Source organism: Cupressus sempervirens, chromosome 8, assembly GCF_028749045.1.
Source record: "Cupressus sempervirens isolate cs-2001-9-10 chromosome 8, ASM2874904v1, whole genome shotgun sequence".
Taxonomy (NCBI): domain Eukaryota; kingdom Viridiplantae; phylum Streptophyta; class Pinopsida; order Cupressales; family Cupressaceae; genus Cupressus; species Cupressus sempervirens.
Genome location: NC_143125.1, coordinates 821,191,156 through 821,216,390, shown reverse-complemented (window position 1 = coordinate 821,216,390; position 25,235 = coordinate 821,191,156). Strand labels below are relative to the sequence as shown.

Below are 25,235 nucleotides of genomic sequence, written 5' to 3'. Positions count from 1 at the left end.
TACCGAGCTTCGGGAACAAACTGGGCGATATGGAAAACTAGATGGGGAGATTGTGTACCTTAAATAAACATGATGAGCGACGATTGCAGACACAAGGGGCCACAGAGGTGACATAGAATAGGCGCAAAGCATGGCATGAGACACTTGAAATTGAACAAGTTCCAACTAGGGCAGTTGGTGTTGAAGTATGACGAATGGAACGAGATCCAACCAGGCAAGTTTCAAATGAAATGGGTTAGGCCGTACAAGATTCGGGAAGTGGGTGATAATGGAGCAATAAAACTATGGATACTAGACGGACAGGACGCGGCCAATGCAATGAATAGGTGGAAGTTGAATGTCTACCATGAAAGAAATAACGCACCTCCATGGATGAACAACTGAGAAAAAACGACTGTAAGTACTGTATATATGTAAATATTGTACATATGTAAGATCAGTAAGGACAGGAATTTTATTAAATTACAAAAAAAAAAGAAAAAAAAAAGAAGGAAAGAAAAAGTATTGTACGGTCTCTTGACTGTACAAAGGAAATGAGACTGTACGGCATAATAGAGAGGAAATGAATACCGTACGACATCTTGTGAGAAGCTATGCTGAACCATACGGTTGATATAATGTCATTTCTTGTTGGAGGCATTAGTCATGTTCCTGGAGGCAGATGGCTATATCACCGTACAAGTTTTTGACTATAGCTGCACAGAAAATACCGTACGGCATCCCCAGGTGAAGCACCATACAGCATTCTATATTAGGGAAATGTACTGTACGACATTCTATCAGCAACACACACACCAAGCACCATACATTGAGTGGGCGTCGGGAATACCAGCAAACAGGAATGTATGTACGGCGACCAACACAATTCCGGAGGCACTCATGTGAGCACCGTACGACATCATTTTGGCCTGGGCACTTTCATCACCGTACGGAATTCCCAGTTGGAACACAGTACAACATGACCATCTTACTCTCGCCTACACATCACCGTACGGATTGAAGGAGTGTATTGCCCACGGATTGGAAGATGTATCACTGTACGACTTGTAGATTGGAGGCATAGCATTAGCCGTACGACCCCTTTATATCAAGCGAATGCATTCTATAGTACGACACCACAAGCATAACACTGGCTGGAAGATAGATCTACGTTACTAGTATACATATCGATTTCTACTGGCAGAAGAATTCATGAAGGGCTATGTGAGTGATGGATGACAGGAGGTTTTCTAAAAAAAAAAAAAAAACGACGACAGATTGAGGCAGTTCGGAATGAGTAACGGATGATGCCAAAGGAAAGGGGAAGCATTAGTAGTTGCTAGAAAGAGTGTAGAATTAGAAGTAAATCACAGAAAGTGTGTTCCATGCAGTTTTGTGTGGGTTTCAGAGTGCTAATTTGGTCTTGGCGAGACTTTGCCAGGGGCGTTGCCCCCTGGACCCCCAGTCGTTGTGGATATCAATCGTGGGAAGTGTGACCGGTTGATGAGACCTAGAGTTGGAAGTAGAGGAAGTAGCACAAGTGGCTATCAAGGGTAGTCAGCTTCGATGCAGCCGGTCTTCGCAGTCAGAGACTCAGCCTTCGGCTTCATGATGTATAAATCCATGTTCTTTTTGCTTTATGAATAATGTAGTTAGTGGTTGGGTTTTTTTGTTGTTTATTCGTCGAGAGACGACTTTTCTTTTTGGGGGGGATGATGTCGTCGGGAAATAATGTAGCGGGATGTATGTGTCAGGGTAACAGGATGTACCCGTCGGGGTAACGAGATGTACCCGTTGGGGCAACAGGATGTATGTGTCAGGGTAACGGGATTTACCCGTCAGGGTAACGGGATGTATGTGTTAGGGTAACGGGATGTATGCGTCGGGGTAATGCGATGTACCCATTGGGGTAACAGGATGTAACCGTCAGGGTATCGGGAGGTATATCGTAAGGCCGACATGTATCGACATGTATCGGGATGTATCCAGAAGGTTCTATTATTGTAGTCAACATGTTGTATGTGGTCGACGGATACCTTCGAGAAGGTTCCTCGGATAGTATTTATACCCCCCTTTGGGATCACTGTAATCATCATATCAGAAGCATAATGTAATATCTTGGCATATGCAAATATAATCGAAGGAGTTCTGCTATTCTTATCTGCTATTCTGTTCTATTATCTGTATGCATTGTTTTCTTTACCTAGTACGGTAAACAACCTACTTCTATCCATAAATTTGTAGTCAACATTACCCTTGCATCTTTACTGATCAATAACTCTGTATCAAGTTTTTCAGTTGAGAAATCTTTATTTCTATTACCCTTCCTTGACTTGGTTGCAAGGCTACGTGCAACATGATGTCTTAAAGAATACAATATCCTCATGTTATGGTTACGAACATTGTCATTTGTAAAGAACAAATGCACTGTCTTATCAAACTCATCATTTCTAACATCTAACCTTATAGGTGTTCCTGTCATGAGCAAGTTCTAGTCATCTATTGTGGATTTGCATCTCCTAGATTTGTGAGAAGCTGACGAAATCTTTGTTGCTCGATTTTTTCTCCATCTTGCCTAAATACTTTATCCATTGTAACCATCGTCTTGAATTCCTACCACAATAACTTTGCCCACCTGTTGCTATCATATGCTGCTCTCTCATTGACAGGAGGTAATTGCCCCAAATCTCCCACTAAAATAATAGATACACTTGAAAGATAGTTGAATTTCTTTAAGTTGGGATCATATAGTTACAACATAACATACACATTTTATATGATAAATATCAGCAAGCATTAGAAGAAAGTAATAGCAACATATGATGTAAGGAATGGTATACCTCTAAAGCTGATGTCTGGACATTGCAGTAAGGCTTGTCTGAGACGACAATCTATATTTTCAAACATGTTCTGGCCAATGAAGCTCATTTCATCAATCAAAATATATCTCATATTCTCCATCTCTTGTTGAAAACTTGCAAGTCTTGTCCCTTCTAGTTGCGGAAAATCTGTAATTGGTATCCGCAACTTTGAATGAATGGTAGAAGCTTCTATATTGAAAGAAACAACTCTAGTTGGTGCAAATAATAGAAGTGGAGAAGGATTATTCATTGCTCCCATTTGAAGAGATTGATTGATGCTACCAATCAGATAAGACTTTCTCGTTCTTGCTGTTCTTTGAATGATCATAAATAAGGATTTTCCACTATATTGTTATGGTAGTGTGTCATAATAATGTCAATTTCCTTTTGCTGCTTCTGAGTGAGAGTTGTAAAGTTGATGCATTCTGGGATCTCATCATACATAAGATATCCATGCTTTTTCATTTCAGGTATGAAATTTACTACTTGGATTGTATGATCTTCACTCTGATATTCATTGCACCAATTTATATTTCTATTAATATCTCTTCTTCCCAACATGTCCATTTCGGAAATTGGCAAATGGTGACAATGATGCAACCCGGAGATGATTTCCCATTGATGTTTTGTTGTATTTTTGCGAATGCCTCCATTTTCATCTGCGTCTGAATCACTTGAAGGTTCATCATTTTGTGCATGTGCTTGTCTTTGGACATGCCAAGGATTATAGTTGAGTGACTCCCAATTTACTACTATAGTATCATCATCATGACCAATGTCTCTCTCAACATTACGAAAAGGTTTGTATAATAACAACTCAGACAAACAAAAGTTGACCCACTTATTAGAATCACACGGAGGAACTAAAAAATAACTAGGGAAAACTCTGATATCTCTTCTTTTAGGATTGTACAACCAAGACCTTGTCGCATCAATCAAACTGATACCTTCCATACAAAGTGGTCTTGTTTTGAAACCATCAACAAAAGATTTTGAGTTCTTCCTCATTTCCATCATCATTCAGTATAACAGGTTTGAAAACTTCACATGAAACATTTAGATTAACAAACTTTCTACTACACTCAACTAACATAAGTTCTAATTGCATATGACATGTTTCTTGAGCTCCAATATCTCTTTCTACAACTCTCTGTTAAAAGCTTTGTGTTGGCTCGAGCCGCTAAATCATCTAGATTTTCAAGATTTGAAAGACGCATCAACATTTCTTGATATGTTTTTGAGTTTCTCACCGCTTTTGCTGCATACTTTGCAATGTACATCATCACTGCATGTCTTGAAAGGACACTTTGCAATGTACATGATCACTGAATGTCTTGAAAGGACAGGTTGCCAATCAACTTTGGCCCTCCACAATTGTAGTATGTAGTGATTGTGGGTATTAACTATGTCATCATTTCTTTTTGGTTCAAATCTTTTCTCACGTGATTCTACATCCTCATACAACTTTGACCCCTACATATTCAATTGCCAAGGAGCATTATACCTAAAACATTTGTAAATCCAAATCTTGTTAATCCAACTTATTCAAAATAGTAATATACAAAAATTAGATATAAATTTTTTGTTTTTGACTTACCTACAAACCATTGTTCCTCTTTTTCTTACGAAGACATGCACCCTCCTTATAAACAGTGTGTCTTTCAACACAATTGAGAATCTGTTCATAGTCCTGATCAATATCCATCTCGGCTAGTTGTGTTGTATTTTGAGGCATGGATGTTGACCGAAATTCTGGAAAACCTAAAAATAACAATTCATATATTATTGTATTGAAATGTAAATGTTAACAAAACATTTTAATATGTATTTATTTCTAATATGAAACTTACATGAATATTTCTTTGATGAGGATCAAGCTTAGGATTCCATGCATGAATAGTAGAGTCAAAATATCTCTCTGCACTTTTTCATTCATCCTCATTTGATCAATTAATAGTGTCCATATTAGGTGCCCCATCAAGCCATAAAAAGCCATGAACATGAGGTGAACCTTGATGCTGCCACTCATACCTACACCAAAAGTCCTTCACTTTCATACCTTTTTCAAGTATTTCTTTCCTAAGTAGTGTATTTCATAAGTGCATGTAATACGTGACTATATGCGGATAGTCGATGATATTCTGTAAATACACTCTTCTTTGCAACAGAAGAATGAAATAGGAACACGCTTTTATAATCATTGACAATAACTCTTACTCTCCCCATATAAGCTTTTCGTTTCCCACAAAATGACCATAACATTGCATGGCATATGCAATTAATCAAAAAACTAAAGAGGCAATAATTAAAAAAAAAACCGATATTATCAAAATTACCCACATAGGGCATTATTAGAAAAGAGTTTAACAATTAAAAAATGTGAAGAAAGAGGTGGCAGGGCCACCACCTACCACCAACCCATGATGGCTCCCTTGCAGGTGGCGACAAGATTGTCATTGCTACTGATATTGTTGCTGTCAGTAGTGACAGTCTTGTCGCCACTCGCCGTGTGCCTACTGATAGGTTATAACCCTTGTGGCTGTGGCTGTGGTTGGGGCCTTCTTGAAATTTTAAATTTGTTTTTATATTTTATTTTTTCGTTATTTTAAAGTCCCAATCGATGTAATGTTCCAATTCTTGTAGTTGAAGGTGTGATTCTTCCATATGCCTAATTTTGTCTTCATTAGGTAGTCTGAGAGGCCATTCGGTTGTAATAGAGATGTTGTACAGTTGTGTCTGTGAGGGTTGTATAGTAGCAACTAAGTTTATAATAGAGATGCCATACGGTTGTGTCTGAGAGGGCCATACGGTAGTAGCAAAGACACCGTACGGTTATGTTGGGAGACTTTGTACGGTTTTGGGATGAGGGGGCCGTGTGGTGGGGGGAAAGAGAAGGCTGTACGGTGTGGGAATGAGGAGCCTGTTCGGTGAGGGCTGTAGGTGTATGATGGATGTAGAGGAAATGTGCGATTTGCATACTTGAGGGAGTTTGCTAATGTGATAAAGTTGGTGATGCCAATACGTGGTGAATTGTATATGATATATTGAACATAGGCAACTTGGTACGCAAGAGAGAGAAATCACAAATATATGTAATTAATTTTCGAATAGTACTTATATTTGCAAATAGGATGGTGTGTGGATTTGCCAGGTCCAAGCAAGTATACAGTGACAGAATAGGGTGAGGGTTGAATCCCACCGAAACCAGAATAACCAAGTAGGGAAGATCTTTCACTTCCAAAATGGCGAACAATACTGAACTCAAACAGGAATTTGCAGTACAAAGAAATAATCCAAAGTCACATAACAATTACTACCTACATGTCGTGCTTAAATACCCTTCGGAGGAACATCCCAAGGGTTTACAAAGATTGCCGACGGCTACACCTACGGAAACAATTAAACAAAAAGGGTCTGAGATATGCCAAATCAATTGGTCCATAAACAAAGGTTTGATTAATTATTTATTTTACGATGGGAACATTATAGTCCTCTCGTCCCAAATTTTGCTTGTCCTCAAGTAAATGCAAAGCCGGATGCTGTAGAATGTGTTCACCTTCCCAAGTTGCGTCGTCCAACGACAAGTGTTTCCAACATACCAAGTATTCCCTTAGGGTACGATTCCACAGAGTCTTCTCCTATACATCAAGGATCTCGGCTAGTTCTAACACAAGCTTTTCTTTGTCATTGAGCGATGGAAGATTTGTGGGTATTGCAATGTTCTGTCCCACAACTTTCTTCAGGCAAGCTACATGAAAGACATTGTGGATGTGGCTTTCTTCTGGAAGTTCCAGTTCATTGGAAACTTCACTAATGTGGCGAGGTACACGATAAGGACCATAAAAATGTCGCTTCAATTTTTGTTTCCCTTTTGCCTTCACTGAGGACTGCTTGCATGGTTGGACTCTGAGATAGACCAAGTCTCCCACTTTGAAACTTCTCTCAGTCTGGTGTTTGTTGGTGTAGATCTTTTGTTGATTCTGCGCCATTTGTAAGTTCTCCTTCAAGGACCTCAAAATGTCTGGCCCTTACTGGAGCCAGTCCCTTGCCCTTGGTGCATGGTTATCACCAAGTACCAAGTAGATAAATGAAAGGGGTTCATACCTGTATTATGCTTTGAAGGGTGCCATCCCAATGGACATTTGATAAGTGGTATTGGAATAGTATTCCCCTAGATGCATCCATTTGACCCATGCACGTTGCTGTGTCGAAACGTAGTTCTGGAGGTAGCCTTCTAGCCACATGTTCACAATCTCTTTCTGTCCGTTTGTCTGAGGGTGGTAGCTAGTACTTGGCGACAATTCTTTTCTTGCCAATTGAAACAATTTTGTCCAAAAAATACTGAGAAATTGACCATTTAACCCATGTAGACGAAAACTTCTCTAAAATATAAATCAGTTACTTGTGCAGTCTCGAAATCTGAGGATATGGTGATGAAGTGTACATACTTACTTAGTCTGTCAACCACTATAAAGATACAATCCTTCCCATTTACCTTAGGAAGTCCGGTGGTGAAGTCCAAAGAGATACTTTCCCACTTCTGTTCTGGTATAAGCAAGGGTTGCAATAACCCAAGAGGTAAAGTGTGTTCAGATCTATTTTGTTGATAGACTACACATTCCCGTACGTACTGCAATACATCTCCTTTAAGTCCCTTCCATGAAAACCTCTCCCTGAGCTATCTATAAGTTTTGAGAAAACCCGGTTGTCTGGCCAAGGGTGCAACATGTATTTCCTTTAGGATTCTTTGCTTTAGTTTGGATTCAGGCACTAAGTATATCCGATCCTTATAGTAAATGACGTCATCCACTACCTTGTATCGGTCATCCTGAGTGTCTCCGTCTATTAGCTTACATGCAAATGTGCTTTTGGAATATTTCACCAATAAGTTTGCTTTCCAGTCAACTGAAATCTGAGACAGTAAGTAAATGTCAGGTTTTCTTGACAAGGCATCTACAACCACATGGTTCTTTCCCTTTACATATTCAATGTCAAATTCAAAAGCCTGAATCTTACTTACCCATTTTTGTTGCCTCTCGTTCAAATCCCATTACTCTAGAAAATACCTCAAACAATTATGATCAATACGGACAACAAACTTGACACCTACCAGATACTGTTGGAATTTGGTCAGTGCATGCACGATGTCCAACATCTCTTTGTCATAAGTAGAATATAAACAATCTGCTTGTGTAAGCTTCCGAGTTTCATAGGCTATAGGGTGTCTATCTTGCATTACTACCGCACCAATGCCTTCTCTAGATATGTCATACTCTAGAATGAATGTTCAAGTGAAATCAGGTAAGGCGAGAACTGGGCAAGTGCTCATTGCTTCTTTTAACTTATCAGAACTGTGTTGCGCTCTTTTATTTCATTGGAAGGAGCCTTCCTTAGATTTGTTAATGGTGCGTTGAGTTGAGAGAATCCTTTTACAAACCTTTGGTAATAAGTACACAATCCAAAGAACCCTATCAAGTCCGAGAGCGATTTTGGTGGGGGCAAATCAAGGATAGCTTGAATCTTCTCCTGATGAACTTGTACCCCAAATTTACTGACTACATGCCCTAGGTACAATATTTCTATCATCCCAAATTCACGCTTGGATTGCTTGGCAGACAAGGACTGAGTCTTCATGATCTCTAGTACTTCATCTAGATGTCTTAGGTGTCCTTCCCAAGTTTTGCTGAAAATAAGGATATCATCAAAGAATACCGGCAAGCACTTACACAATTATTTGTTGAAGATGCGATTCACGCAAGATTGGAAAGTAGTTGGTGCATTTGTTAATCCGAACGACATGACCAAGAACTCATAATGCCCATAGTGACAATGAAAAGTTGTTTTCTCCACGTCTTCTTCCCTCATGCAGATCTGGGGGTATCCAGAATGGAACAAAGATCTATTTTAGAAAAATAAACTGCACCATGCAATTCATCCAACAATTCATCGATCTTGGGAATGGGGTATCTATTTTTTGTTGTTTTCTTATTCAATGCATGGTAGTTCACACACATGCGCATCGTTTTGTCCTTTTTAACCAATACTATTGATGATGCAAAAGGGCTATAGCTGGGATGGATCCATCTTTTTCAAGCAGTTCCCGAATCTTCTCGATCTCATCTTTGAATTTTTTTGGATGGCGGTATGGAGTGGTGATAATCGGCTTCACTCCTGTTTCTAGTTCAATAGTATGCTCAAAACCTCAACAAGGAGATATACCTGACGGAATGTCGGAAAAAACTCGCTCATACTTATCCAAAATGTTTTGAAGTTTATTATTTAAATGGTACGCTTGTTGACCCTGTGATTGGCTCTGTAAACACGAAGCACTATGCAGCCCACACAATGTCATCATGTTAGAAAATAATTTCCATTTTCTGTGCGGATACTTCCTTCGAACCTTCATTCGTCATCCCTCTCAGGACCACCTTTTTTCCATCGACAACAAAAGTGAAATCCATTCTCTTGAAACTTTGTGTGCACTCATCTAGAGATTCCATCCATTGTATGCCTAAAATGACTTCCATATCTGCCAGGTTTACTATAAAGAAGTCTTTTGTAATTGTGTGGTTACCAATGGTGATGTTTAATTCGGGAACAAGGTGTGTGCATGATAACATTGACCCTCCGACAACTTTGACTTGAAACCTTGTGTGAGCTTCTGTGGGCAATCCCCTTCGCTCCACGAGTGATGAGTTCATGAAATTCAAGGTATCTCCGTTGTCCAGCATTACAATCACCCTTTGACCTTGGAGAGTTCCTCGTACCTTAAAAAATTGTATATCTTGGGCTGTCAACAATGGTGATGGTTCCTCTGCATTTCGTCAATGTTGCTACTCTCTCTATATGGTTGAGACCAATGTCTTAAGGGACCTCTTGTTGGTGTTCATCTTTAGTAGAAGAGTCCACTTGCTCATCATCCGGCATGACCTTAATGTAGTGTACCTTCCCTCTTCCAAGGCATCTGTGTCCTGGCTCCCACGGTTTTTTGTCTATTGAAGGACTAAGTAGAACTTTCATGTGGTTTGATGTACGGGTAGTTACATTTACAATGCTTATGATGACTTTCCTTAGCTGTGGCATAGTTTACAGGAGGTCCTTCACTTCCATTTGCAACACTTGTATCATTATATTTTGTTTTGGTTTTGTACATAGCGAATTGCTTACACTATCATTTGTTTCCCTTTGCTCTGCCATCATCTACTTCGCAATGTTGGCCTTAGCCTCCCGTAACCTCTTCTTCTGAGTGTGAGGATCTGGGTATGTGGCCTTCTTTGCTTGTGCCTTCCTGAGCACCAAAACCCCTTGTTGACTTGACTTGTCGATGTTTAACAATTTCACTCCTAGCTTTGGGCAATTTGTGTCCTTGTGGTCGCGAAGACCACACCATTGACATATGTGTTGGGGGCTCTCCTTCTGGCAGTCTCATGCAAATTGTCCCCATTGATTATAGGCACGACATTGAATTATCAGCTGGCCTTTTGCATCATATTGTATGTGTCTTCTATTGTTACCGTTAGTATTATTGCTTTTGCCGCTCCTTTGGTTATTGCAGTGTCCACTAGGTAATGTGGTTATATTGTTTGATTATTGTGAGGTGGCCGCGACAACGGCTGTTGATGGCTTCTCTTGTGTGAAGAGTACTTGCACACTTTGGGTCTTCATGTAATATGGTCACTCCTTTGTGTAGTGTCCTGTCATGTGACAATTGTCGCCGAAGGCCTTTTTTGGGCCTTTCTGTGGCCCTCTTCTTTGCAATTCGTGTACCATAATTCCCTTTCAATTTTGTCGTTGCTCCCCTTCAATGCTTTGAATTCCTTCATCATTCAGTGGATATCCTTCTGTAATGTCTGTGCCTTCTTGCTGCCCTCTTTGTCATTGCTATTGCTACTCCTTTTAGAAGAGTCATTGTCATCAGACTTGTGCATCTTTTTCCACGAGGTCTTGCTCTCGCTTTCTATAACTATTGTGTGGTTGTATGCATTTTCATATGATGCATGTGCAGGACTTGCAATGTTTTTCTTATGAAGGATTTCAATCCCTCTACAAACCAACGTATCTTTAGTCCGTTGGTTAATTAGTTCTCCATTTTTCCTAGTAACTCCTTCAGTTATTGGTTGTATGCCCTCACACTTTCATGTTTCTTCAACTTGGTGCTATAGATCTTTGCGACAATCTCATTGTCATCCCGAAGCAATTTAAAAATTCTGCCTGGAATAATTTTTGTAAGTTGCCCCATGAGCCCACCTTGGTTTTACCAACTTCTAAAAAATAATCTATCGTTCACTTCGTACCCTTTGGTACCCCCTTCGACACAGGCACCCCCTTCGGCACTCTTGTTCATTTCATACCCTTCGCACTTTCTTGAATCCCTTCGGATAATGCTTCTTCCCTTCAAGCAATCCTTCAACCAGCCTCCATAGCTGTTATCTCCTCTTTGCTTGGTCTTCTAATCTCTATGGCTTATGAATGGCCTAGCTTCTGTCTTCTTGCCCCCTTGGGATGCAATTTCTATCCTTATTTATGGTTATTGGCATTAGTTGCCCCCTTGATAAGGATTGAGGATGCATTTCTATTTGCGACTCTTGTCACGCTCCTCTCCCCTTCGGATATACTCCTTGTATTGTTGTAAGATTTGTTGACATAGGTTTTCTCTATTATCTTCTTGTCATAAATTACTAAGGGCAAGGTTGGTAAGTGGCACATCAAATAATCCATCCCTAGACCCACCCCCAGTAATTCCACACCACACTTTGGGGACTTCCTCTCACATTGCCTCCCTTCAGATGCAAGTTTCAATGAATGCTTGCAATATGATCACACAATCCACCGTCAATGCACTTTCTCCTTCAAACAATTCTTTGTTACTGTTACCTGTGCCCTTCTTGTTTACCGGTTGGCCCATTATTTTGTTTCTACCATGTGATACCCTACCATTCCTAGATTAATCTAGGCAATGACGCCAAATGTTTGCCCCATAGGATTCAAGTTTAGAACATAATAGAATGCATATAAAACAGAATAATAATCACATACAATGTACTTGAGAGAACTCAAAACTGTTTACTCATTGCTTTTGGAATCCTTACAATATATCTCTGAGAACTCAGAACTGTGTATTCATTGCGTTCAGAATCCTTACATTATTTCTGAGAGACAATATTATTGCCACACATAACATTCCATATTCTCACACGAAGGTAGGTACAATGCATACATAGAGAGGTGTTGGGTGGCAATCGTCAGCTAACTACAGACCCTCAACAAAAACCTTTGACAGCAACCTTTCGACTAAAAAATGCTAATTAATCGACAACAAAGCCATTTGGAATTCCGTTGAATTGTGGAACCATGGAAATGTAATCTGGTTGGAGCTGTCTGGAAGTTGTTAAAGTTTAGAGTGCAAGAGAATCAATATATGGTCAGGAATAATTATATAAAGAGCCAATGTGAGTCTCTATAACAATGATCAAATACTGTAACATGAGGGTTCTTCATATGCTGAGCATTCAAGCAGAAAAGGTATGACATGATGGCGGTTGCGGTGAGTGTAGCACCAAGGGTGCAGGTTGCTTCAGACTCTATTGGCTGTTGCTGAATTACGTTTCAGGAATTAGTAAGCAATATAAAGTTTTGGAGTTGACATTCGCCAGTCTATGGTATGATTTGCAAGGTCACTGTAATGAGATTCTGGAAGCAGCAATGTCTACTACAACTTCATAGATGAAATCAAAGAGCACAGGTCAGAATTTGCACCCACTTTATTCAGTTCTGGGTATTGTAATCTTACATTTTAGCATTTGTTGTAGATAAAACTCAAGCACCTCTTATGCAGAAGCAGTTGTAATAATTGATCTTTGGCTTCATACATCAAACTTCACGAATGTACATCAGCATTATGAATAAACAAACTGTTCAGAAGAAGGGGTAGAACTTGTATGCTTCTTTAGTAGGCTTTGCTGTTTGCAGAGGCAAGTTTTTTTTCGGTTCTTTGTAATTGGCTCTAGTTTGGAACATATGATTTACATTATTTTGAGGTATAAACGAAGCTATCAAACCTGATCCATAAAGCAGAATGTAAACTGATCTCAAATCATTTATGCAAGAAAACTGTTTGACAAAATTCTTAGAAGGGAAGAAGGGAAATTTGACCAATATTCCAATAGAGGTTCATGCTGTTGATCAATTGTCCCTTCCAATACACTCTGGATTCTAGGTTAACGATCCTTTGTATTATATAGTTGGTTTGAATTTATTATGGTTCCTTATGGATTGCACGCTGAATTGATCATTTTAATATACATTTAGCTACCATATGACAGTATAATAACTGTGATTTGAAGTCAATTCAAGGGGTCACAACATGGATTAAAAATAAACGATCCTTTGTATTATATAGTTGGTTTGAATTTATTATGGTTCCTTATGGATTGCACGCTGAATTGATCATTTTAATATACATTTAGCTACCATATGACAGTATAATAACTGTGATTTGAAGTCAATTCAAGGGGTCACAACATGGATTAAAAATAATTGTGCATTACAACTACAACTGTAGGGGATATTACAAATTGCTATAAACCAAATTCCATGTCTGTAAAATACTTACCAAAAATCTTTTTAGAGCACTGTTCTAAACCCTGGCCATATCCATACACTATATTTATTCCATAAGAAATGACTAATATATCTATTTTATCAAGGTTTATTCTGTCTATTTATTTGGTGTTCATTTCAAAGTTGCCCATGAGAGAATGGGAATTGATTTTTTGTACAAGTTGGAATGTGCTATCTCCCATCAAGTTTTAAAGTAATGAAAAGATGAATACAAACTAATATAGGAGATCATTCTACATTGCAAAGTTATCAAGTACCTCACAATTAACCGTGGAGTTTGATAAATTTGAGATATTATGAGCTAAAGTATTATCTGAAATCCTTGTCTGTAAAAATGAATGTGTCATGTACATTTGTCTTTCTGAGTGCAAAAGTTAAACCTGTACAAGCTAAAGCTTACATATTGTTAATGCTATTTTCAAAATCTATTATTTTCTTATCATCATGTAGATCGGAAGTAGATCAAGAAACATTTTTGAAGCACTTTTGGTGGTGCTGGCACCGTTTAAAGGTATTTCATCTTGTCCTCTTGAATGTTGTTTTGTTTTCTCAAGATTCATCTGTGCAACTTGTTTGAGCTACAACATACACTTTTAGGAATCAAAGACTTTTTGTTTCTCTATTCTCAAGTTTGTTCTTGCTGGTATTATTTTACACAATACTCTGATTCCAAATGAATCTTTATGATTAAAGTATTTATATTCTTTGTCTTGGATTTCTTGAATCTAGTCATGCAATTACTTTGGTGGTTATATGAAATCATTTTTATAATCCTATGTAGGTCTATATTTCAAGAGGAGACTACTATCTTAGCATATAAGTAGTAGAAACTTCAAGAGAAACAATTATTGATGATATTACACAATAATTGGTAAAATACTTTCTTGTTATTAACAATGATCAATAGATCAATATAAATAAGAAGAATGGACGATATTTCCTTTGGAAACGATCACAAAGAATAGAAACATTCTATTCAAGCTAAGAGAAAACTAACAATTATCTATATGCTAACTAAAATTAGAAACATTCTAATATTTCCAATAGATTACAAATAGATAACCATTAACTAATAATAGAAGCTATCTATTATTGTAATACCCTCCCTTAATGGTTAATCTATCCACAACACTAAGCTGTCCTCTGAATTCAACAAACTTATCAAGAGCAAGAGGCTTGGTGAGAATATTTGTACTCTGATCTATTGTAGGAACATACTACAAGTCTATTGTCCTGTCTTCAACCAACTATTGTATGTAGTGACAATGAACATCAACATGCTTCGTTCGTTAATGGAAGACTTGAATGCTTGCTAATTTGATAACGCCTTCATTATCAACAAACAAAGTGGTTGGTGCTACAAGTGACATTTGCATATTCCCAAGCATCCAACGAAGCAAAACAACTTTACATCCTACCTTAATAGTCCCTCTATATTCAACCTCTGTAGAGGAGAGAGAAACTACCTGCTACTTCTTACTAGTCCATGTGACGACACCAGATCCCAAACTGAACAGATATCCAAAAGTTGACTTTTTATCATCAACATAGCCTGCCCAATCTGAATTTGTGAACCCACTGAGTCTAGGATTAGAAGTTTGAGAGTAAAGAAGTTCGTAATCTGAACTGCCCTTCATAAATAAAGATACAAAATATTAATATTTTACAAATAAAAAATAAATTAAATATGCATAAAATACAAAAGTTTTTCTAAAAACAATGTATAAAATATTTAACTTTGGTAAAAAATAATTAAACTATATATATATATATATATATATATATATATATATATATATATATATATATATATATATATATATATATATATATTTGATCGGTAAATAGACGAAGCCTATTATTTGTGGATATTAATTATTACTATGTGTTAAGCTCGAGTAGACTCGAACCTAAGACCTCTCATATGAGCTCACAATTTACCATTGTGTTGTAAGCTCTTGCCTAAAAATAAAATATATTATAAGACACGTTGAAACTTATAATAATATTTCACTCTTGAAAAGAACTAATAAAAGGGTAATAAAATTCAAACCTAAAAAATAAATGAAAACTTTATAAATATGTTAAATACTTGGCCATCAGGGACTGGGCAAGTCTAGAAATAGCGGAGCTGCGGCAAGGCTGAATAACAAAGATGAACAACAACCAAAGATGGATTGAAACTTTAGAGGCCAAAGATGAACGACAGTTTTAGACACCAAAGAGGAGAAGCTTTTGCTGGTCTAGGTTGAATGATAGCTGAGGATAGATGGATGACAACTTTAGATGTAAAAATGATTTCCAGTGTTTGTTTAGATCCTCATAAATGCTTCGACCCTCAGACACAACACTGTACTTTGACCCTTAGATGCATATTGTTTGATGCAAAATGACAAGGCTAATATTGTCTAACAAATTTAGTAATTTTTTTTTTCATTTTTTGGGGGTTCGCCGAATTTCAAATCTTAAGCCGAAAATTCGGCGAACCTTGTGGCTTAGTTTCTATGTATATGTACAATTACTTGTAACTACCATGGTATCATTATACTAGAACATGTTTGACATTACAAGGAAGTTTGACGTCGACTCAATTCATAAAGGTAACAATTGTTCTTAGCTTGTTCATGCTCAAGTAATTACCTTTATTATCTTATTGAACATGTTGACCTGGTTAGCTCATGGTGGTCACTTGGTATACCCTTGCTTGCCTAGTTCATTTTTCGTTGGCCATGGTGTTTAGGACTCATACCTGCTGGCTCAATGGCAGGTTGATGCCCTCATGTCCAATTCCCCCTCTGGCAATGCTAGCTCCCTTCATCGCGTTCTTGTAAGAAGAAATTTACCATGGTAATTACATATTTCCAAATTATTAATGAAACCAAAATTTATCATAACAATAACCATGTTAATAACCATTTTAATTCACACATAACAATTGACCAATATTTCAAGTTCCTTGAAATCATAATGAATAACTAACACTTCATTTCCACATAAAACCATAATGATTAAAAAATGAAATTGACGAACCCAAATTTGTTTCAAGTCTCAATGACTATAGAATAATAAAAATCAAACAAAATTGAGAATGTAACATACCCTTCCCCTTGTGTCTTATCATCCTCAATGAAAAATTCTAAAAGAATGTTTGAAAATAAAAAGATTGTAATCTATAGTAGCATGAAATCATCATGTTTCAGTGTGAATTACAATTTATTCATTTCAATCCATAGTTTAAGTTCTTGGAAAAAGATGTGGAAATTTTCGAAAGATTTCTGAATAATCTTCCCAAGTGGCATTCTCTTTAGCATACTGGTTGCACTGAGTGATATAACGATTTCTCAAGTGGAGCTTACGCACCTCTAGTATTATGAGTGTTTCTGTTTCCACCATCCTTGGATCGTGTACCTGCAAGAGATTCCAATCAATAACATGTTCATGGCTGGCTATATACTTCTTAAGATAAGATATGTAAAACACATTATTCATCCTAGCAAGAGTTGGAGGTGCCCCTTGTTAGGACATTGATTAGTGTAGTGGTCTCCACCACAAGTGAAACAACCTTTGGCTGGTCCCTTCCTCTCATTTTCCTTGTTACCATTGTTATCGCTGGAATTTCTTTTCAAATCTTTACCGTTATTCCCTTTGAAATCATATTTGTTGGACTTAAAGTTTTTAAAGTTCTTTTTGTGAGCCCCTGATTCAGAAATAGATACAGTCCAGTTGGCCTTCCTTTTATTATCCCGGTTGGAATCATCCTTTTTTACCTTTTGTTCCTGATGGATGACCCTTTCAAGAGCCTCCTCCATGGTTCGTGGTGCTAGCACATCTATTGCTCCCTCGATCCTATTATTTAATCCCATGACAATCTTTTTGACTTTTGAATCCCCATCTTACTGATAGGCATATACATATTTCAAAAGTCGAGCGATTTTTCCCAATAATTGTGCACTGTCAGGTCCCATTGTTTGAGGTTTTGGAAGTCTAATAAATTTTCATCATAGAAGGTTTGTAACCATCAATTCTTAAAGATAGTGACAAACTTATCCCAAGTGATTTTGGTAGTAATAATATTCAATTCTTTTTTATTGTTCCACCACCATGTAGCGGCTTCCCTAGAAAGATGGTATATTCCCCAAACAACCTTGGAGAATTCTAGGAAACTTCTGATTTCTATATATTGCTCCATTTTAATCAACCATGCCTTAGTGGCTTCACCAAAGTCAAATCCTGCAAATTCAGGGGGTTCACTCTTCTTGGTATCGGCAGACAATTCACTAGCTATTTGCTTTCTCTTTAGTTCTTCTATTTGTGTTGGAGGGGGTAGATTTTCTTGTTCATTGTAAGATGAGGGTTCATGCTCAATTCTAGGATGGGGTGAGAATGAGTGTCTTTCTACCCCTGCCCAAGTTGGGTTATTAGTTCATTCACTCTCTTTTCCATTTTCTCCATTCTAGCTTGTATGTCTAGTAATACTTGTACCGGTTGTCCATGAAACCACAAGAGTGAACCTCTTTGGATACCTCATTTTGCACGAGGTCGTTGTTGGGAGTTTCACCGTTTGCCATTTCGTTTGATTTAGGTTTCCTGAAATATAGTTGATTCATTTTTTAATAATATGTTTAACATCTAAAAGAAAGAAGATATAATATTAATTGTTTGCTCAAAATGGAATAAGTGCAAAATTCTATTATTTCTCATTATTTTCAATAAATAAGATAGAGAATCTTTTTGTCTGTTGCAATTGCAACCATACTTATTTGCAAAATTTTCCTTCTTTTGAGGGTATAAAGGAAGAATTCAGCATAATTCGTGAAGGAAATCAGACACTCTATTCTTGGGTATCCTGTTTGTCCCCTTCCTTGCGCTTATCCTTCCCTTTACAAGGTACATGATACATCATGAGTGCATTTGTTTGTTTAGCATTCCAAATTTGGATGAGTTCTTTTCTAATGATGCATACTTGGTAGTAGTCCATCTGACTCTTTCCTTCTTGATTTTGAGTAAAGCATGGGCTAGAGTCTCATCATCCTTAGGCATGGAGCAATAGTAGTCAAATTTTGGCATTTTCTTTATTAGGAAGAAGAATACAAGATGATGAGGTTTCTTCCGAGGTGTAATTTGGCTTTTCATCCTATCCCAATTCAACATTATATTTTTCTGTTTCTTTGAAAACAATGATGGCCCAAGGTTCAGTGTTGAACCTGACTCTTATACCATATATAGCATACCAATTTTCCTAGTCTTAATTACAGCCAACATATTAGTTGTTTTACGTATTCACATGCAAGAAAGACAGTTATAATAGATAATTCATAAAAAGAGGGTTAACGGTTACAACAGAGTAACTGAATTTCTATATTATCTTAACTAACATTTGAAAAAGAGCGTTTAAACAACAAATGCAGTTTCAAACTATCATCATAACTAACCATTACTTAATGGAAGAGAGAGATCATTTTCTACAAAGTTCAACTGATCAATACTACTCAAATTTGAAGAAAATATTTGTTACATGCACAATATAATTTCATAATGAATTGAACATAAATAACATATAAAAATAAAGATACCCAATAATCGTGAAGTCTCAAGAATGCAGATCTTGACTTTGTTTTGTGCAAGTCCTGGCATTTGGTGGAGAGAAGAAGCATTATCAGAGGCTTAACCTTGCAACCATTGACCACATATTTCCACTCTCATTCTCAACTAGAATGGCCCTACCATACGCGGGATTAGGCATGGGAGACCACTTCGTCCTGTCACTTGAGCATACTAGTGTTAGAGTGCAACTATACAGCTGGTTAGACTATGGAGTCCTTCCCATCAGCCTATTTATTTGTCTGCAAGCTAACCTGATCTCTACTGAACATAGCTGAAAGTACTGTCACTAACCTACCTTGGCCAAGGATTTGTATGGGCACTCTCTACCCAATCACCCAACGCTCAACTTGACAAACAAGGCCTGTACCCTATCGACCACCATGAGCTGACTTAGTTTAACATGGTTTCTTACATTGACTGTTTGGTTTGTACTGATTTACACCTCGTCTTGCAAGTGTTTCCCATATTCACTTGTTATCAACTTACACCTTTCATCTCAACCGTACTCGTCATCCTTGATGAATCTCGGTGTGGCTGTCCATGAATCTTGGATAAATTCTGTTTACCCTAGACAATAATTCTCTTCCCAACCTGGGCCTATAGTAAATATTAGAAAAAGGCCTCGTGGCAATACAAGATGATATTGTTCACTCACTGTGAAGTTGCCTCATCTTATTATTTATACCTTTGTATTAGAGTGCATATTTGGTTTACTCCAATTAATTAAAGTTCTGAAATGTAAACAAGATAATATACAAAAAATAAATCAACTTGGAATCAGATCGGTTGCATGTGCCACTTAATTTGGTCGGTAATCTTCATAAATTCAGTTTATACTGGATAACATATTTAAATAAACATCCAATCACAGATCTTAGTCCGACTAGCATAGTTCATATATTTTTAAAAATCATTCATGCAACAAGATATGTCTCAGAGCTTTTAATTCATAAGAAATGAGAAAGGATAAAGTGCAGAAAGATGCACGACCTGGCAGCAAAACCTGGCAGGTTGCAGTGGTAGAGATACATCAAGTTTTGACTGCTGGATAGTAGCTCACAATTGCCTGGATTGGCTCCTCAAATTGTGTAAATTAAATTCCCTACTGTGGCTAGGATTGTCAGTAAGGAAGAGGAGATCAGAACTTGGTATGGCTTCCTGTTGCTTAAAGAAATAATCACAGGAATGAAAGAGGATTATCGCAGAGCATAGAATGGTATATTGATTCACATCCCTCAAACCATGCTCAGTTACAAATTATAATCTCCAAGAGGAGTTACCCATAAGGTGACTTAAAAGTTGGTAGCATAAGTTACATTCTTGATTTAAAATTCGAAGGCCAATAAAAGAAATAAAAGGCCGATTAAAATAAAAGTAAACTATTGACATAAGATGGAAATTATAATTTGCTCCTTATGTTTTATTATAATGACACCATCTCGTATTTACATATAATTGCATATGTTCGTACACATACACATGCACATGCACATACACATACACATACATAGTATTCTGAATAGACCCATTTTTGTGTATACGTTGTATTTCAGTATACGCATACATACATGTACGTCATATTTGAATATACGCACATGTACATATATATGTATGTATATGTACAATTACATGTAAGTAGCGTGGTATCATTGTACTGGAACACGTCTGATGTTTCAAGGAAGTTTGAGGTCAACTCAATTCATAAAGGTGACAATTGTTCTTAGCATGTTCATGCTCAAGCGGTTATGTTTATTATCTTATTGAATGTATTGACTTGGTTAGCTCATGGGTATACCCTTGCTTGCCTAGTTCATTTTCCTTTGGCCATGGTGGTTAGGACTCATAATTGTTGGCTCAATGGTAGGTTGATGCCCTCATGCCCAATTCCCTCTCTGAAAATGCTTCCGCCCTTCCTCGCATTCTTGCAAGAAGAAATTTACCATGGTAATAACATATTTCTAAATTATTAATGAAATTAAAATTTATCATAACAACCACCATGTTAATAACCATTTCCAATTCACACATAACGATTAACCAATATTTCTAGTTCCATGAAATTATAACGAGTAACTAACACTTCATTTCTAGATGAAGCTATAATGATTAACAAATTTAACCAACTCAAAGTCGCATGAAGTCTGAACGGCTATATAGAACATAGTTTGCAAACTCTCCGAGTGCTCCCCGAGTTGCCGAGTACTCTTTATCTTTTTTGCTGGGCGAGTACTCTCAAGTTTAACTCTCGTGTTTTTATAGACACAAAAAACCATGAATAGAAATGTTGGCATAGGTAAAATGATGGTTGAAATGTGTTTTTCGCATATTGCTTTTGCTATAAACCATGCATTTTCTCATTCAAGACATCAAGTTTTAATTTGATACATTTTGTAATTGAATTTTACAAAAAATGTATGATTCTTTAAGAGATTTGAATTGTTTGTTCTTTCTAAGTTGCTGAGTTGAAAATTTTGGGCTTGTCAAGTACTCTCTGAGTCCGAGTCTGAAAACTATGATATAGAATATTTAAAATTAAACAAAATAGGGAATGTAACATTTTTTTTCCAAAACAGGTAACCCTGGGTCTAATCTGGGGCTGTTTGCACAAGTACTCTAACTCATAAAAATCTTAATGAATTGCACCAAACAAAAAGCATTAGAATGCGAACTCTCTATTTTCATCTCCAATTGGTTTCAGGTTTGTATTGTAACATACAAAAGCGTAGTGTTCAAAATAGCAGATTGTTAACACGAAAATAAAAACATAAAAAACTAGGGCACAATAACTCAAAAAAGTTATTTTTCATTACAAACTTCTCCAACTAGTTAATTTGAATGGGGAGGCCATATTTATGCCTTTACAACCAATTCTAACTGTTACAACCAACCAACTGTTTTGTTAATGATTATAACATTTTTAACAACTTTGACAAATTTTCTTAACAACTTTGACAATGTTGCTTGACAACTTTTGTTGTAACATGACAACTTTTACTTTATGTAACAACTTGAGCTCAAACTTTCCAAAATGGATCAACGTGATCTGAAATGGTCATTTATGACCTTGACAACTTTTGTTGCGACATGACATCTTTTGTGCAGCTTTTAGAATTTGTAACAACTTGAACTCAAACTTCTCAAAATGGATCAACATGATCCCAAATGGTCATTTATGACCTCTTTACACTCAAAAACACCTACTAGAAACCAAAAAGTGACATAATGCATGCTTATGAGAATTCTGATGCCCCTACCTCATACTTTCCAAAGAGAAAAGATTCAAGTCCATCTGAATAAAGGTCTACAACTGTCATCCCAAGCCTAAAATCTCCTCTATGTTTTCTCTTGGACCTTCCTCCCTTGTATGATGTTTTCTTTTGGTTCTTGCATGTCTTGATGCTCAATGCACTCTACTTTTCCTCATTCGCCTTGACCTTCTTCTTCATGAGATAAAACAAGTATTACATACCATGCTGGAGACCATTTCTTACTACTATAAAGTGCATTTTAGATTGTTTGCTCATTTTATAAAGTCTGATTACCTCATGAAAACTTGAATAGTTAAATGTTCCCTTAGTCAAAGGAATTTCTCCTATCCTTCATACTCAGTTTCAACTCCATAGGAAATAATGCAAATACATACTATAACTTTGTCTTGCTGCCATTGTAAGACATACTTCATCTATCCTCTTCATGTTTGAGATTGTATCAACTCAAGCATGCTTTCATTGATCTTCTTTTCCCCATGGTGAAAAAGTTGATTGTAATGGACTTTCTCAACCTCTTCAAGTGAACGTTCCTGGTTTCTCTGTTAAGAATATTAGCATCTAAAGTATTGAAACTTATGCTTAGTAGTTTGTAATTGATATATATATACACTGTATGTTTAATATTGCTGCTTCTCATCTTAAACACATTGTCATTACTTCCAAATATGTATCGGTTGCTTCAGAACTGTCTATTGCCGATTAACATTATATTAAGATAATGATAGGGATTAATGATAGTTGCCACTGAATGGGTCACACCACTTGGGTTATCAGGTGACATCCTATATTCAGTATTGTGTTTGGTTTGTAATCGGGTCTCCCATTCCATGGCATGTATTAGTTTATATTTCAGCTAACTAATCAGGATAAACTGGCGCTAGTTTATATGTATATTGAGGCATGACCACGTAGGGTCATGTCCCTACTTGGTGATGCTTCAATATGTATATATCAACTCCTATCTCATATCTAAAGACCATATCAATAACATGGCATACTGATCTCAGATAAGAATAGTATATTATCACAGCAAGAATATCGAAAGTCTGACATTGTATAAGGAAGACACCAGTCTGCTATAATCTAAAATACAGAACAAACACTTTGATAAGTCTACACCAACCACGATCTATTAAAACTTACATGGTATCAGAGCCTACTTGGTAGAGAGACTATCAAAAGTGTTGCAAATATGTCAAATAATGTAAGAGTAGAAGACAAAGTCGAAGGTGCTGTAAACTTTTTTTCATGGAAAATTCGGATTACCACGATCCTTGAACAACTAGAACTGGAATCCTTAATTGAATCTGATAATCCGATTCTTGAAGATGAAATGGAGAAAAGCACGTGGAAAAGGCGAAACAATAAAGCCAAGAAAACCATAGTAGACTTCGTAAAGGATCACATACTTTCTTCCATTTCAAATCTGAAGAAAGCAATTGAAATATTCACAACAATAAAAAATGCATTTGAAATAAACAACTCAATTAGATTGATTACTCTGAAGAATCAACTGATGAATACTAAAAGGGCTTTCCAGTGCTTCTCATTCCAGATTAGTTAGACATTGCACTAGCCTCTTTAGGCAGCGACAGTCCTATAGTGGTTCTACACGGAATTCTAAGACTATGGATCATTCACGGGTTTACCTCTCTATTATTGATTTCTTTGTGGCAAGGAAAGACCCCTAGTCTTTACCTTGCCTTCTCTCTTGTTTTGTTTCTTGCTTTTGTTCTTCTCCATCATTGTTTGGTGCTTTTGTTTGACCAGTTCTTTTGTTTGTATGCTCAGTCCCATAAACCTTGTTGGTTTCTTGCGGACATTAATATTATTATCTTATCTTATCTTATCTCGTCTTATTTTGGAAGAATCTCTGAAATTAAAAATCACCTAAATTCCATTGGAAACAAGGTAGAAGATCAAGAACTCTCTATATTAGCACTTAGAGGATTACCACTATCATGGGAAGCATTCATTCAAGTTGTCAATAGGCCTTCAATTCTTTCATTTGATCAACTAAAAACTGATTGTACATCAGAAGAGTCAAGATTAATTTGCAAAGGTATTGTATCAAATCAAGAAGGAGAAAATCAAGCTCTTTTTTCAGCTCCAAATCATCAAGGGAAAAAGAGGAAATTTAAAGGAAAGAAACATGACTATAAGAAAAATAATAATAAGTTCAACAAAACTGATCTCTCCAAAGTTAAATGCTATAAGTGTGAGAAATTCAGACATATCTTCAGTAAATGTCCCTTAAGGGAAAGAATCTTAGCCTCATTAGCCGAAAGTAAGAAAGAAGAAAATCTAGTATTCTACTTTGCTTTATCAAGTGAGATACTTTCTAATGAAAGTGTGTGGATAATAGATAGTGGTGCCTCCTGACATATAATAGGATTTAGGGACAAATTTGAAACACTTGAAAATTAAAAATCTGAAGGAGTTACTATTGGAGACAAGTCTACTCATCTAGTCAAAGATATTGGGACCTGCTCTATTCAATTAAGGACTAGAATTACATTAAGGTTGAAAGATGTTCTATTTGTACCTGGAATAAAAAGAAATCTAATTTCAATCTCTAGATTAACGGATGAAGGATTTCAAGTTACATTCAATGAAGACAAAGTCTTGTACTAGCCTAAAAACTCAAGTCTAAAAAATGCTATCACCGTAGGGACTAGAGATGGGACCTTATATAAACTATGTAACATTCAAAACCAAGCTCTTAATCATGAAATAATAAACTCTAATGAAATTTGGCATAGAAGACTTGGGCACATTGGTTTTAGTTCACTACCCAAGATAGGACAAATCACCTCCGGAATTCCAAATCTAAATTCTAAACATTTATGTAAAGGTTGTGCTCTAGGAAAGAACATTTACAAATCCTTTCCCTCCTAGTGAA

At 36.7% G+C, this 25,235-nt stretch overlaps 1 protein-coding gene across 4 annotated transcripts in view; it reads left to right on the top strand.

Annotated features, from left to right (window-relative positions):
- The window catches only part of LOC149544918 (folylpolyglutamate synthase-like), a 186,898-nt gene that overhangs the window by 105,442 nt on the left and 56,221 nt on the right, over window positions 1-25,235 (top strand). For all 4 annotated transcript variants that reach the window (XR_016355077.1, XM_089795462.1, XM_089795463.1 and 1 more), the window contains exon 5: window positions 13,911-13,971. Coding sequence is in view for 3 of the 4 variants with exons in the window: in XM_089795462.1 (XP_089651588.1) it covers window positions 13,911-13,971 (61 nt within the window). In the remaining variant the exon portion in view is untranslated. The remainder of the gene's footprint in view (window positions 1-13,910; window positions 13,972-25,235) is intronic.